This window comes from Geosmithia morbida, assembly GCF_012550715.1.
Source record: "Geosmithia morbida isolate 1262 chromosome Unknown scaffold_10, whole genome shotgun sequence".
NCBI lineage: Eukaryota > Fungi > Ascomycota > Sordariomycetes > Hypocreales > Bionectriaceae > Geosmithia > Geosmithia morbida.
This window is the reverse complement of record NW_023336197.1, coordinates 429,872-444,606: the sequence shown is the minus strand read 5'-3', so window position 1 is coordinate 444,606 and position 14,735 is coordinate 429,872. Positions and strand designations below refer to the sequence as shown.

Genomic DNA, 14,735 nt, shown 5'->3' with positions numbered 1-14,735 from the left:
GGCTAAAGGCTGCTTCTCCTGTCGGGAATTGTCAATACTCTGCCTATGGTGGTAGGCAGTGTGATTTCCATCATACAACCATACAACTCCGGTGATTGAAAAAAAAAAAAAAAGCCCAAGATGTTATTGAGAGTAGAACATGGCAAATATATAAACAAAAGGCATCGTGCTTCCCCTAGAGTACTCCTTTTTTTTTTGTCCTATGCTCTATCTTTGAGAGAGTAGAGAGCTGCCGTATTCACACGGGTTTTCTTCCTTTGCCCTCCCCCCCCCTTGGCCTCGTCAGCCAGACATATGAAAGAAAAATATACAATAATCAAAACCACCGTCTTCCTCTCTGTTTGGCATGTGTTTGACAAAGAAAAAGCATGCATAGATATAGAAAAAAAACTAAATAACTGTGATGCCTTGAATTACGGCTTGGATTGGCTGTCCTTCTTCTCCCCAGCTTCCTTCTCAGCCTCCTCACTTTCCCGCTCCAGCTCCTCATCCGGCTCACGAGTCTCGAGGTCCTGCTCCAGCTCCTCAGCTTCAGTGATATGAGCGTGGGCCTCGGTAGGCCTCTTGTCAGATGGCACGTCGCCACCGCTCATCTGCCACTCCATGAGCTTGCTAAAGGCGCTCTCGGGATCGGCCGCGAGCTCGGTGTAGCTGCCAATCTCGGCCACCTTGCCGTCATTGTTGAGAACGATGATCTTGTCGGAGCGCTTGATGGTCGAGAGGCGGTGGGCAATGGAGATGGTGGTGTTGTGCCCGTGCAGGAGCTTGGCGAGGGCCTCGTTGACGAGCGTCTCGGACTCAGCGTCCAGGGCCGACGTGGCCTCGTCCAGGATCAGAATATCCGGGTCCTTGAGGAGGGCGCGCGCGATGGCGATGCGCTGCTTCTGCCCACCGGACAGCTGCGAGCCGCGTGCCCCGACCTGCGTCTCCAGGCCGTCGGGGAGGTCGCTGATGAAGTTACAGTTGGCACGGCGGGCCGCAGAGATGATATCCGCACGCGACGCCTTGGGAAGTCCGTAGCTAATGTTCTCGGCAATCGTGCCGGAGAAGAGGACAGGCTCCTGGGATACCATGCCGATGCGACGACGGAGCGACTTGACGTTCATAGTTGAGATATCCACACCGTTGATACTGATGGAGCCCGCAGTAGGGTTGTAGAACCGGAGCAGCAGCGACGCTACCGTCGACTTGCCGCCGCCGGAGGGTCCCACGACGCATACGTTGCTGCCCGAGGGAATCTCAAAATCGAGTCCGTTGAAGATCTTGACGGCCGGCCGAGTGGGGTACGCAAACGACACATCCGAGAACTTGATGGGACCTTGAGCCGACTTGACGGGCACGCCTATGGTCTGGTGGATTCCGGGCTTACGGTCCTGCAGCTCAAACAGCCGGCTCGCAGCTCCCACGCCCTTCATCAGCTCCGAGTAGAACCCGGATACACCGAATAGGCTGGACCCGGCAAAAGCCGTGTACATCATAAACGACGTCAGGTCTCCCAGAGACATGCTGCCCGACCGGACGAAGCTGCCTCCGACGACGAGCATAGAGAGGACCGTCATGTTACCGGCCCAACCTGTCGAGGCGAAGAAGGTGGCGGCAATGAGCGACTCCTTCTTGCCGAGGGCAAAGATGCGGCGGATCTGCTTGTTGTACCGGCCCACCTCCTGCACCTCGCCGACAAAGGCCTGGCTGGTCTTGATGTTACCCAGGCGCTCCTCGGCAATCTTGGTCAGGGTACCTAGGTTCTTCTGGATCGACCTGCTGACGTTTCGGATGGCCCGACCGTAGAAGAAGGCGCCCACGGCGATGGGTGGAAACATGAGCAGCAGGAGTCCAGTGAGTTGCGGGCTGGTCCACACCATGATGGCGAATCCGGCGCCGCCGCTGAACAGGGCCCGGAGACCGTCGCTAAGGTTCTGCGTCACCGACTTGCCCACAATGACCGTGTCGGAGCTCAGGCGCGAGATGAGGTCGCCCACGCGGTTGGCGTCGAAGAACTCGGCGTCCTGCACGTACGTGCGGCGGTACAGCTGCGACCGGAGCCGCGCAACGACACGCTCACCCACAATGCGCAGCAGGATCACACGGCCAAAGTTAGCCATGGCCCCCACCGTCAGGATCGTGCCCAGCCCCACGAAGAACTGGTTGAGTGTCAGGCCAAACAACCGAATATCCTCAGTGTCGCCTTTGGTAGAGATGTCTAGTATGCGTCCGACCGAGAAGGGAATCGACATGGTCACACTCGATGAGATGACCAGGAACACAAACGCCAGCCCCAACCATCGAATCTCCGGCTTGGCCACCTTGAGCAGGCGTATGATCTCGCCCGACCCCGAGCTTCCGGAGCCCTTGCCCTCCTTGGAAAGCTTGGCGCTGAGGTTGACCTGCGCCGCCCGGGCGGCCTTTTCGCTCTTTTCAAAGTCGCTTGGCGCCTCGTGTTGTTGTTGTTGTTGTTCGGATGCTGTCTTGGACTGTTCTTCCTTTGTCATCTTGACTGCGTCACCGAGACGCGGACCGACAGAAAACGCACGGGAAGCAGTAGGCAGACGAGCAGTGCTCGTCAGGGTAGACCATGTTGCCCTTGGCTTGCTGCTCCTGCTGCTTCGGTAGGCAGTCTTCGAGAGGGAAAAGGCCGGCAGCGGAGACGACGGCGCATTATGGAGAGTTCGAATCAATAAGGGAAGATGGCCTTCGCTCTTGGAGACGGAAGGCAGGGTTCTGCTGGTCCAGGCCGGCATGGACCGCGGCGCCGATACCGTCGTGGCATCAGCCACTCGCGGCAACAGCGCTCTTCGCACCGGTCCCGACAACATGACGCACACGATCTCCCACTTCGAGGAGACGAGAGGGAAGGGGGGGTGGGAGCGGGAGAGCGCACAGAGAGCGCTCAGCTGCGCATTGTCGATGGAAAACAGAGAGGTCAAGCCGCGTGGTAGATTGTTGACGAATGAGGGGGAGGATGTTTTCTGGTGCGATTTCTCAATGATGAAATGGGTCCGAAGTCGAAGTTAGGATTGAGAATGGTGTGGAAATTTTGGGTGGAGCTTGAATGGAGAGGACTTTCCTGCCTCCGTCTCCCCCATGTACATGTATCGCCCCGTCCTAATTCCTAATCCAATTCCCTCGCTGCTCGGCCGCGGTCGGAGTTCCGGCTTATTTTTTGCAGTCGCTCGTTTCGGTCAATGCTGCACTTTCTTTCATGAGAACAGTATTATGTGACACTTTTACCGGCAATGTTTCCTCCCCCCCCCCCCTGTTTCCCTTTCTGTAATACTTAGTAACAGTAATCAATTTAAATATGTCTTTTTCTGTGGCTATTGCTATTGATACCCTAAGACGCTTTTGGTTTGCAGCGCCAGAAACACCTCCTCGTCGCACATACAGATCTGAGCTAATCCCCCGTCCTCCGGCAGCTTCCAGTGATACAACTCCCATTCCGGTAATATACATGTACTACAGCGATGAAACGAACAACGAGGCCCCCCCCTACTCCTCCAAGGCAGAAGGAAACGAACATGACAAAATGATTACACACCGGAGAGTCTGCGCTCAAGACTTGGAAGAATCCTTGATTAGAGCGTCGACGTCGGCATCGAGATCGTCGCCGCCAAGGTCAGGGAAGTCATCTCCGCCATCGACACGTCGTCTCTTATTGGAGCCGTTGGAAGTCACCGTCAAAGTCTGGTACGTCGGCTCTTCAGTCTCGGCCTCGGGCTGTTGAAACTCATCGTTACTCGCAGGCAGTTCGACCGGCTCCCCATTCATGGACGGCGGCGTCAGAGCCTCCATCTCAGGCCGGTCAGGCTCAGCAGCATCCGGGTTAACCGCCGCTGAAGTAGAATCACCCTCAGCTGGGCCGCCATTGTTGTTATCCGACGACCCAAGGGCCTGCATGATGGCCATCTCCACCCGCTGCTTCTTTTCCTCGATCTCCTGCTTGCGGGCGGCGAACCGCGCCGCGTCCTCCCTATCCTTGTCTAGGGCGGCACGGTTAGACTCCAGGAGCTTCTCCAGCCCTGAGACTAGTCCCTCGCGGGCCTTGACGCAGTCCGCCACCGCGCTCTCGGCGTGGGCCAGCGTGTTGAGGAGGCCATTCAGACGGGCCGCATAGACCGGGGCAGACGGCGCTAGCGTGGAGGGGTCCGTCTGCTTCTCATATTCCTGGTCCGCCGAGGAGACGGTGGCCTTGAGAGGGATGCTAAGCTTCTGCACCGACTGGTGGGCCGTCACGAGCGGTGCAAACTCGGAGGGAATACTGGGGGCACTTCCAAAGGGAGACCCGGTGAACCCGGGCTTGGAGGCGCCTCTGGCCTTGTCGAGCTCTACACAGTCAAGTCAGTTGCATGTTCCAACGCTCGCTAGGCACCGATTATTCATAGAGGCATACCGTCAAGACGAGATTCAATGGCTGCTTGGATCGGGGGTTCAAAGATGGACCGATCCTTCCAAACTTCAACAACCCGCCTTAGTTTACCCTGGATTTCAGCGGCTGCTCCCTTGTACGCAATGGACGTCGCCTCAGCCACGACTGGGGAGAAGGCAATAATAAAGTCCTCCTTGTGCCGAATTCTGGATTGCTGGGCCACCTCTATTGAGTCCACAAATGTTAGAGATGGTCCCTACGAGCAGATAAAAGGGGAAGATGATCATACCATTTACCAAGTAGACTAGACTTAGCCGACGTGAAGCGGACGAGTCTTTCAGCCGCTGCATCCACAACTGGACTGTCCTGTCGGCATGTCTCCTGTGATGTGGTATCAGCATTTTATCAGTTGCCCTGCCGCAGAGAAGACGGCGGGAAGTAAGAAATCAGCTTGGGTGATCATACCTGTGAAACATGATCCATTGGGCAGCCGTGGCGATGCTATCATGGCTATCATTGAGGGCTGAAAGACGGGCCAAGACGGCGTCGTCGTTGTAGGCCATGCTTGCAGAGTTCGGATAATGAAACCAGTTTTGGAAAGCTGGACCAGAAAGGAAGATGAGAAGGTTCGATGCGATTGTGACGCCAAAATTCTGGATGGCCGCTCGACTGGGCTTGCGCCTACTCGTACATATGGATTTTTTCTCTTTTTTTTAGTCTCTGATGTACGCCGTCGCTATGACGATGAACGCGTCTACGACAAATAGACAGAGGGAATCTTAAGGTACGAGAAGTCGCGAAATAAAAGAACTGTGAGCTGAGGCAACTAAGGACTCAAAGTGACCAACTGACTCCGCCTGTCCCAGCGATCGAAGAAGACGGAAAACGGCCGTGATGATGATAGAAACGATGGTCCACGGGGGAGCGTTACGTTGTGAATTGAGAAGGCAACAACTGACATATATTATCTGTTGAACAAGCCTGATACGTCTCGATAATTGCATAAACCATGATAAATGCATAGAGGCTCCATGCTCTAGTACGCTTTATGCAATATATACAGCAGAGCTAGACCCACATCCCCTGTCCGTAGTCAGTCACCGCCCGGCAGATTCCACCTCATCAGGATCACGACCACGTACCTGCTTTAGTTGAATACGTTTGGAGAGCATACACTTCCAAGCTATTCGCCCCAATCGATCATATCGTACATACGCCCACCACACACTGGCAACCCGTCTTGCGTTGATCGAGCGATCAAAGTGCGTCGCATCGTTTCAAATACCGCACCCCCTCATCGTCTTCGACCCTTTGGCCTCCGCACCTCACCCTCTCCTTATTCAACATGGCCGACAGATTCCCCTCTCTCGATGACTTCGATTCGGGCGGTAGGTACTTGCCTTGTTACATGACTTTAATCTATCGACAGAGGGAATCTAACGCGTGAATTTATCTTCCCGAAGCACAAACCGATGTCAAGGATACCTCGGTGGACCCTTCAACCGATGACTTCCTAGCCCGCGAGAAGGCTGCTCTTGGCGATGACGCCGACCAGTTTGCGACGGCGCAAGATGTGTCAGTCCTCGACGGATCAGGCGGTGACCTCCTCGGCGAGAACGAGCCTACACAGTCGACGTTTGAGTCCCAGTTCCCCGACCTTGCTGGCCACACCGTCGTGAGTTTTAAAACCAGAAGAAATGACGGGGATTGGAAAAACAAAGAAATCAAATGATGCTGACCGCCAATACCCACAGGGCTCTGGCCTCCTCCCCGGCGCCCCCACGATGACTGGTCCCTCGGTGACGTACAACTCTGGATTCCAGGCCACCGTCCAAGACGAGGATGAGCCGGCTGTCATCAAGGAGTGGCGCGAGCGCCGCAACGCGCAGATTGAGAAGCGCTCCCAGCAGTTTGCCGCCCAACGCGAAGAGACGATACAGGAGGCTCAGGCCAACATCGACGACTTCTACAACAACTACAACAGTAAGAAGGAGAAGGAGATTGCGAAGACGCGCAAGGAGGCCGAGGAGTTCCTCGCCAACCGGGACGACACCGTCTCAGGCGGCACCAGCTGGGACCGCATCGCCAAGCTTGTCGACGTCAGCGGAAAGGGTTCCAAGGGCGGAGCTAACGGCTCTGGCAAAGAGCGCTTCCGCGAGCTCCTCATGAGCCTGCGAAAGGACGAGAAAGCACCTGGCGCGACCGGCTATTAGAAGGGCCCAAGGGAGGTATCCATGCACATGGAGCTGCGGTGACTTTGGAGATGAATTTTGGCCTCGGAGGCTTCAGAGTCCCCCCTAACAGAAGAGAGTTTTCCTTCTTACATCTGTATTTCTCCGAGGATAAGGTCTGTTATCAGGAGCAAGCAAATGAAGTGTATAATCTAAGACTTCGACTATTCGTGCAGTACTCATGTTCCTTCTCCTTGTCACATTGTATTTTACAGAAGATAGTGTTTTTTACGGGACCGGGGACGAGGGGGGTTGTTGGGAGGAAACGAAGGATGCGACAAAGGGGACAACACATTTGAACGAGTGCTATCGGCCGTCAAGCAAATCTGTGAGGACTTGATTGTCTATAGTAACTGAGTTTCTTCGTACTAATAATAACACCTCTGGGTGATACGCCGTTCCCGTACAATGCATAAATTGCTTTCCGTGGCGATCTGTTTAGCTGCTGAACCAGGTGTTCTTGCCGAGGACCTTGCGGCAGCCAGCGTACATGGTAGCTAAAAGGGGGGGTCACAAACGCTTGTCAGCAAGGATCGCGTCTTGTAGAGAACATAGCGGTGATGAAGCATATACGAACCGGCGAAGGTGCCCCAGATGAGGGCCGTGTAGGGGACGATGTAGAAGCGGCTGCGGCTGTTCTGTTGTGGGTGACGTCGTTGTCAGCTATACATCGATTGCTCCGGTAGCGACGGAAAGATTCGGAGAATGGGTCCAAAAATTCATACGATCATCCAGAGGCGGGTGTGAGCCTTGTAAGCGGCCTGGTAGGCGCGCTGGTGGTAGGGAACGTTGTTCTTGGCGTTGATGAGACTGCATGCCATGTCGACGTGGTCAGTAGGCAGGCCCTTTGTTTTGACGATTTTGGTTGCTTTGCAGTAGGATCGTCGACGAAGGGGGGGGGGGGGAGATTGCGTGCGCAATTGACGGCAACCCTCTAACATCTCTTCTGCAGTAGAATCAATCAAGGGATAGATCGACTTACCCCATTGTGGCGAATTGTTGGCAAAGAGCTTCGGAGAGGTTTGCGGTCGGGGTGGTGGTGGTAAGTACTGGCCGGGTTCAGTAGGAAGAGAGAGGTTCGGGAGCGGAAAGTGAGGCCATAATGTGATTCGGGAATTAGGTCCCGTTGATGAGTCAGCAAATTTTCATTTTTCTATCCTTGGTGCCTTAGGTGCTTCGTGCGAATTGCTGCGAGGAGAGTCGAGGACCACCGGGAGACGAGGCCAGCCAATGAAATACCAGGGAAATACAAAGCGTCGGTCATCACCAATCGTCCCCAATATTATATGGGTCCTGGGGTAAAGTAGCCTGGTTTCCCCATGGAACCCCAGCTCTCCACGTTAATTACTACTCGGCTTCTCCTCAATTTGATTTATCTTCTTCATTTGCTGTTGGTTTTCTTGTTTCCCCCCAGATGTTGCCCTTCGTTTCATGACAGATTTGGAAGCCTCACGAATGTCTTTTATGGCTTCATGTGCCAACTGCCCCTGTGTGAGCCACAGGAATGCAGGCATCTTGCCATGGTGTGCAACGGAAGCAAACCGGCGTCCGGTTACTGCTGACTGCCGCCAGACTGTCAACTTCAAAGACCGCGACGGCAACGACGACTTCAGCATGCCGCCATCGACACCAATGTCGACATTTCGCGTGCAGCTCCTTCAAATGCACCGGTCCCACAGACACTAATACTACGTATGGGCCGCCCAGAGCTGGCTCTCGGCCCACCACACGATGGACCGCCACAGCGGAGACGAGGGATGGTCGAGGATCAGTGACGGCATCGGGGCTTCGCTCGATCTCGTGCCCAGAACGACATCATAGGAGATTCTCTTGCACCGAAAAGGTCCGCGAGCCCGAGAGGAAGTTTAGCAAGGCTATCCAGACATCTCTCGAAATGGCTGACACTGAGTTAATACCGGGCGACATTGGATCGTGGAAGCGCCTATTTTCTTTGATGGAAGAGAAGCATGGGCAGGATGGGACCTGGGCATGCTTCGGATTCGTCCGCGAGCGACACCAGGTACACCTTATTCTCCTTCCGGCCGGCAGCGGGATGCGCGACGCCATTATCGATGCGGCGGTGCAGAGCGACAGCAGGCTGGAGACTGTGCTGGAGCTGGCCATACGGCTGCAGCCCTTCTCGCGCGAGTGGCCCGAGTTATATGCCAAGGTTGTCCATGCCCTGCTAAAGAGAGACGAGTTTGACAGGGCGGTTAAATGGCACCTGCGGCTGTCGCGCCACTTCCCACCGGGACCGGACGTGCTCAGCGGACTCATCTCCGCCTTCGTTTTCGATCCGAGGCCCGAAATGCGCCAGACTTTAATCTCCATATACATATTCAGCTCTGAGCGCAGCCTCTATGACCGTCTGGTCCCGCTCCTGTTCGAGTCCGGCCACGAACGGTTGACGCGCTACTGGCGTCGGACAATGGTTCAGGTCGACGACAAGCCGACCTCGTCGAGGGCTTGGCACTTTATAAACTACATGGATCGGTTCGGCATCATGCTAGCCCCAGAGGAAGAGGAAGTCATTAAGGGCACAATGAACCCCAGCGGCGCCAACACCGAGCATTACGATTACAACAACAACCCCACAGACGCCTCCACCGACCGGTCCACATCTTCCCTGTTGCGGGGCATCTATCACGACGACTTTGTCGCTAAGTGGCTCGCCAGCTCATGGCTGTCTGCGGAATTCGCGATCAATCTGATGCACAAGTTCGGCGTGTCCGTGATTGGCACACGGTCGCTTCAGGCCCTAGCGCTCCGGGAACCTGATGCTCGAGCCGTTGCCGCGCAGATAGCTCGGCTCGATGCGCTCGGCATCCATGTATCGCAGCATGCGTACTGCAGAGTACTCGTCTTCTTCGCACGTACCGGGAAAGACGGTCTTCTGCAGAGCCTCTTGCGCACAGACATACACCCAGACGAGTTTGACGACCCGGCAACGCGCCGCAGAATCATGGATGACGCCGTTGGTGCGCGGGACATGGCACGGCAGAAACTCCTTGCGGCCGTCGAACTGGCCCTCGAGACTGACGAGAGCCCGCGACGCCTGAACATGCTGCTGCGAAACGTCCTCAAGACACGACCGCTGGGCAAAGCCAAGCTGATCGTGGACCGCATGGACGCCCTGAATGTGACCATGTCCCAGCATAATGCGGCCACTCTGCTCAACAGTGCCCTGTTGGGTGTATCAAAGCACCCCACCCGGTGGAAGCGGCATATCCATCGAGGAAAGGACGACGTCGCGCTGGATAGGGCCATCGACATCGTCCGTCGCATCGCTTCGCACAAGATCGGCATACCGATCCGGTACTGGGAGCTTCTCCTCTACAGCCTGGGTCGACACGGCCGCTTCGACGAACTCCTCCAGCTGTGTCTCGAGGTGGTGGATATTTACCACCCTCCAGGCGGCGGATTAGCCCCAGTATACCGTAACGATATGCCTCCCAGTCGGTTCGACACCAAGAATCATAGTATCGCTCGCCACAGACACGACGACGATGACGACGACGGAACATGGCGGCCTCGTCACCCCAGCCAGGAAGAAGCGCATAGACAACAGCCGCAGCAACAGCAGGACACGCATTATATCCCCGGTGACCTACGCTTCACACATATCCACCACCCCATCGGCATACTCTTCGACACGGGATTCCAGCGAGACATCGTCCGATGGGGTTTCGACGACACACTAGCCGAGCGGCCGGTGGCGGTACGCACCAGTCCCTCCCAGCTAGCCGAGCACGACATCGCGTGCGGCGTGCGCATTCTTGCCGCGCTGCGCGACCGCGGCGTCCCTGTCAATCAGGCCGCAGTCAGAAACACACTCTATACTCGCATCATTCTCGGGGAACTGCCCGGGCGAAGACATCGCTCGCGAGATATGCAGTACGTCGAGCCAAAGTATGTGAAGACCCTGGTTGAGAGGGCGTGGGCGCCTCCAAAGGACAAGTACAATAGCGACAGCAAGAACAAGGATAAGGAGAAGCCGCTATTGCCGTCGCTTGAAGAGATGTATAGAGAATTAGAGAGGTTGCGACCACGCGTTTGGAAACGATACCCAGTTTTGTTCAGGTCTTGTTACGGAGGCGAGATGGCAGAGGAAGATGAGGTGGAGGTGATGGGGGCAGCATATGAGGAATGCAACATGGAGTAATGGCAACCATTATTGTCCAGAGAAATGTAAAATAAAAATGATGGATACATCTGTATATATACAAGATACACGAAAAAAATGGGCTTCTTGAATAAAACGACAGTATGAAGAAATAAAAAATAAAAAAACCCCTTTAACACCTGTTTACTCCCTGGCTTTATTTTTTATCAAACCCGACATGTTTATACACGTGTTTTTTTCCTTTCCTTTTTCGTTCCTTTTTGTTTTCTTTTGATACATTGCGCCAACGGTCTTTAACCTCCCTTGGGCTTGATCAAGAGGAGTATAAATAGTCCGGCGACGATGAGGAAAAGGAGGAGTATAATCTTCCTCTTCGTTGTACGGCGCTGATACCCCGAAGCTATCTTGACCTCCCTCTCGGCACCCTTGACGTCGGTGTGCATGCGCTCGACGTTGTAGTCTATGCGGTCGAGCATGGTGCCCTGGTCGATAACCATGGTCTGCAGGTCGCGGAACAGGTCCGACAGCTCAATGATGCCCTGGGCAATGTCCTCAATCTCGCGCTCGCGCTGGGCGATGACGGCATCGTTGCTTGACTGATGCATCATCTTTTGCTGCGAGGCGGCCTGTAGCGTTGACTGAGAGAAGGACCGGTCGGCATCGGACTCGACTATTGAAGGATCTAGGTAGGAAGAACCGCCGGGTTGCGGCGTGGTCGAGCGCTCCCCTCCAGAAAATGACGATAGCGGCCCTATCCCGCTCATGCCGCGGAGTTCTGTTGTCCTCGATTAGCATGTATGCACATACGCACGCACGCACGCACATATATATATATACATTGGTGGGAGCGAGGACAGAATAGGGAAGCCGAGAAAGGGAAACTCACTCTTCAGGTAGGCACTCTGCTTTTTCCGAAAGTTTGCGCTGGAATCTTGTACCCGTGTGGCAAGCGATATCTGTATGTTTTTGGCCATGGTCTCCTCTTCCCTGGAGATAGTGTCGGCCTGTTTGGACTCGCGGACCATCTGCTCAATGCGCTGGATGCACCGGTGGCATTCGTGGAACCCCTTCGTCATTTCTTGAGTGAGCTGCTCAATCTGCCTCTCCTCGACCCTCTTGGCGTCATCATCGTTGAAACCGGGCAAGACGTGCTTCTGGTGCAGCTTATCCAGCTTCTGGCCCTTGAGAGCAATATCGGCCAGCAAGTCGGTGATCTCGGCCGAGATGTCGGCCCACCGCGGCGGGAGGAGGTCCATCTCTATGACGGCGTCGCCATCGCTGTCAAATGCGCCGGCCGACAGGAGCCCGCGGCTGTCCTCGGATGCATGGTCCGTGTAGGGCGTACTGCTGGGCCCGGAGGCACCGACAGCGTACTTGTTTCTTTTAGTCGGATGATGCGCATACGACTGTCGATAGGAGATGTAGCTACAACCCAGGACCTCTCCGTTAGTTTTGGCTGAAGTTGGGGACAATGTTCAAGGAGAGAGAACAGGGCAAGAGGTTACAGGTTTGTACGATCGCGCCACATGGCGGTTGATCTGGCTGTGTTGTTGTTCGGCGGGGAGGCCTCTAGATTCCAATAACTGGAAGAGAGACGGAAATGGTTGGATTATAATGCTACCGTTTGTTTGAGCCGAGACGTCATGGGGATGTTGTGATATTAGGAGCTGTGTCGTCGTGTTGGCGAGATTCCATCATTGTTCCAAGTTGGCCAGCGTCGGGGCTTAATTACAGAGAGCTTGCTACTGTAAGCCGCTGGCAGCTGTTACGACAGCAGGTCGAACCCCCAGACGCGAAAGGTACCTTGAGCGGGTCATGTGCACTGTGAACTGGCCCGCGACGTTAGTGTGTATGAGCGCTATGTGTAGCACTGTGACCTCACGATTAGTTCCCTATTGGACGTTCTCTCACCAGGAACTAAATACAGTGCTAATAGTTGATACGTGGCGACGAGTAAAATACTGTATACATGATGCCATCTCAACCCTCCGGGAACAAAGGCAGCTAGCTGTGACTCTCCCTGAGGTCACTGGTTGCTACTGCCTGTTGTATTTGCCGGTTGGTGCTGCTGGCCCCTTCTGGGGAATCTTCAGGAAAGACCCCGCCAACCTCCTGACTCTTTCTTTCGTTTCAAGCATCGGCGCAATCCTCTCTACAACTTTTTCACCACCGTCGCTACAACACTTTAGCAACAATGGTAGGCCTTCCCTGACGATCGACCTGGTATTTAGTGTTGTCCATTTTCTGGTCCTCATCTACCGTATCGCATCGACGCCGCCGCCGCTGACCGTGTTGTCTTGTCGGAGGGGTTGCTGTCTCTTCCCCCTTGATGTTTTGCTGGTGCTAATCAACGCTCTCTATAGGCTGATTCTCTTACCGAGGAGCAAGTCTCCGAGTTCAAGGAGGCCTTCTCCCTCTTCGTAAGTACTCTTCTACGGCTTTGTATTTGTCGGCGGCATACACATTAGCGATCAAATGCTAACTCGACATTGTCGCTATAGGACAAGGACGGTGATGGTGAGTAGCTGCCTGCAATCGCTTCCCGGACACATGCCCCTCACACACACACCGCTCGATACGATGCGCCCCTGTCCCCACGCCCCTCGGACAGCCTTTCCATTGAATGCGTTCGCTTTTCGTCCCTTTCCTTGAACCCAACGTATATTGAAAACGAAGTCGGCACGAGATCTGTGTTGACACTTGTCATGACCAGGCCAAATCACTACCAAGGAGCTGGGTACCGTCATGCGGTCCCTCGGCCAGAACCCTTCCGAGTCAGAGCTTCAGGACATGATCAACGAGGTTGACGCTGACAACAACGGCACCATCGACTTCCCCGGTACGTTGTCTTGTTTTACCCGTCTGGATCGCCATACATGGTGCGAGACACTAGATTTGCTAACGATACTGTCCAGAGTTCCTCACCATGATGGCCCGGAAAATGAAGGACACTGACTCTGAGGAGGAGATCCGTGAGGCTTTCAAGGTACAGAGAAGCTCCCCTTGCCGGTATTACATCTGCGGGCGCTGACCAAGACAACTAGGTGTTTGACCGCGACAACAATGGCTTCATCTCGGCTGCTGAGCTGCGTCACGTTATGACCTCGATCGGCGAAAAGCTTACCGATGACGAGGTTGACGAGATGATTCGCGAGGCTGACCAGGACGGCGATGGCCGCATTGACTGTATGACGACCCCTCCCAAAGTCCGTTCTGGATTCCACCCCGGACCCTTACTGATCATACACCTTGATACATAGACAACGAGTTTGTGCAGCTCATGATGCAGAAATAAACAAAGATGACCAACTCGGCGCCACGGGCCGTTGCGACAAAGTGAAGGATCGAGAGGCTTTCCAAGAGACACAAAGCTCGAGTGCTTTGGCCGTAGGGCTCCAGCGTCTAGGCTATGGAGGGGGCGCATGTTCTTCTTTCTTTCTTATCTCAAGCTGTTTAAACTTCATGAAAAGCAAAAATGAAAAAGGAAATTATGTTGTGCTAGGAGTCTTGTCCGATATATATATATATACATGGCTTCGTCCTTGGGACGCGTCTGCATTACCCCATATCGTGATGTATTCACTGCCACGTCGATGGCCTTGTCGGTGAAATTAGATACCAATGTCCGGATATTATTCTAATTTGCCAGTAAACGGAGACTCATTACCGTATTTTCCCTATTCTTCGAACAACACCAATGCCACATTCCAGGTACGTGATAATATCAGGATTATCATGATACGATAATACGACACTAAAGGCATTACGGATAAGTGCATATAGTGCCAGTCAGACAAAGCCACACAGAGAAAGTTGCCGTGCGGCTCTCGGGGCTAGGTGTATACTTTTTTCCGAGGTTTACCCTCCCAGTAAAGCATTAGGAAGCTGCAATGGTCAATGGACGAGCTCCTTCCTTGGTGGTGGGCAGTTGCCAGTTGGGCATTTGGTATGAACGAGCCCCACGTCAGTACAAGGTGTCCGCTTGCTCGCGCTCTGTCCGTCCATAACCATCTTGAAC

The 14,735-nt window shown here is 54.4% G+C and overlaps 7 protein-coding genes across 7 annotated transcripts; 3 read left to right on the top strand and 4 right to left on the bottom strand.

The window, feature by feature from the left end:
* Nucleotides 1-413: 413 nt before the first annotated feature.
* On the bottom strand, nt 414-2,813 carry GMORB2_1634 (putative ABC transport system ATP-binding protein; the record flags this gene model as incomplete). Its single annotated transcript, XM_035463616.1, has 1 exon — nt 414-2,813. The coding sequence occupies one exon, from the start codon at nt 2,811-2,813 to the stop codon at nt 414-416; it is 2,400 nt and encodes a 799-aa protein (XP_035320447.1).
* Nucleotides 2,814-3,549: 736 nt separating this feature from the next.
* GMORB2_1633 (uncharacterized protein) lies at nt 3,550-4,926 on the bottom strand (the record flags this gene model as incomplete). The annotated part of the gene is made up of 4 exons (XM_035463615.1): nt 3,550-4,322; nt 4,388-4,588; nt 4,653-4,744; nt 4,829-4,926. The coding sequence occupies 4 exons, from the start codon at nt 4,924-4,926 to the stop codon at nt 3,550-3,552; spliced, it is 1,164 nt and encodes a 387-aa protein (XP_035320446.1).
* Nucleotides 4,927-5,708: 782 nt separating this feature from the next.
* GMORB2_1632 (Clathrin light chain) lies at nt 5,709-6,576 on the top strand (the record flags this gene model as incomplete). The annotated part of the gene is made up of 3 exons (XM_035463614.1): nt 5,709-5,751; nt 5,827-6,038; nt 6,118-6,576. 3 exons carry the CDS (start codon nt 5,709-5,711, stop codon nt 6,574-6,576), a joined length of 714 nt encoding a protein of 237 aa, XP_035320445.1.
* Nucleotides 6,577-7,032: 456 nt separating this feature from the next.
* Nucleotides 7,033-7,415, bottom strand: GMORB2_1631 (cytochrome c oxidase subunit 7; the record flags this gene model as incomplete). The annotated part of the gene is made up of 3 exons (XM_035463613.1): nt 7,033-7,091; nt 7,172-7,232; nt 7,320-7,415. 3 exons carry the CDS (start codon nt 7,413-7,415, stop codon nt 7,033-7,035), a joined length of 216 nt encoding a protein of 71 aa, XP_035320444.1.
* Nucleotides 7,416-8,098: 683 nt separating this feature from the next.
* GMORB2_1630 (uncharacterized protein) lies at nt 8,099-10,756 on the top strand (the record flags this gene model as incomplete). The annotated part of the gene is made up of 2 exons (XM_035463612.1): nt 8,099-9,424; nt 9,494-10,756. 2 exons carry the CDS (start codon nt 8,099-8,101, stop codon nt 10,754-10,756), a joined length of 2,589 nt encoding a protein of 862 aa, XP_035320443.1.
* A 254-nt stretch (nt 10,757-11,010) lies between these two features.
* GMORB2_1629 (syntaxin 16) lies at nt 11,011-12,245 on the bottom strand (the record flags this gene model as incomplete). Its single annotated transcript, XM_035463611.1, has 3 exons — nt 11,011-11,382; nt 11,740-12,097; nt 12,223-12,245. The coding sequence occupies 3 exons, from the start codon at nt 12,243-12,245 to the stop codon at nt 11,011-11,013; spliced, it is 753 nt and encodes a 250-aa protein (XP_035320442.1).
* Nucleotides 12,246-13,080: 835 nt separating this feature from the next.
* Nucleotides 13,081-14,012, top strand: GMORB2_1628 (calmodulin; the record flags this gene model as incomplete). Its single annotated transcript, XM_035463610.1, has 6 exons — nt 13,081-13,137; nt 13,219-13,234; nt 13,431-13,556; nt 13,633-13,703; nt 13,762-13,903; nt 13,978-14,012. Coding segments are annotated over 6 exons (447 nt in total), but the record flags the coding sequence as incomplete, so codon positions are not given.
* Nucleotides 14,013-14,735: the final 723 nt, after the last annotated feature.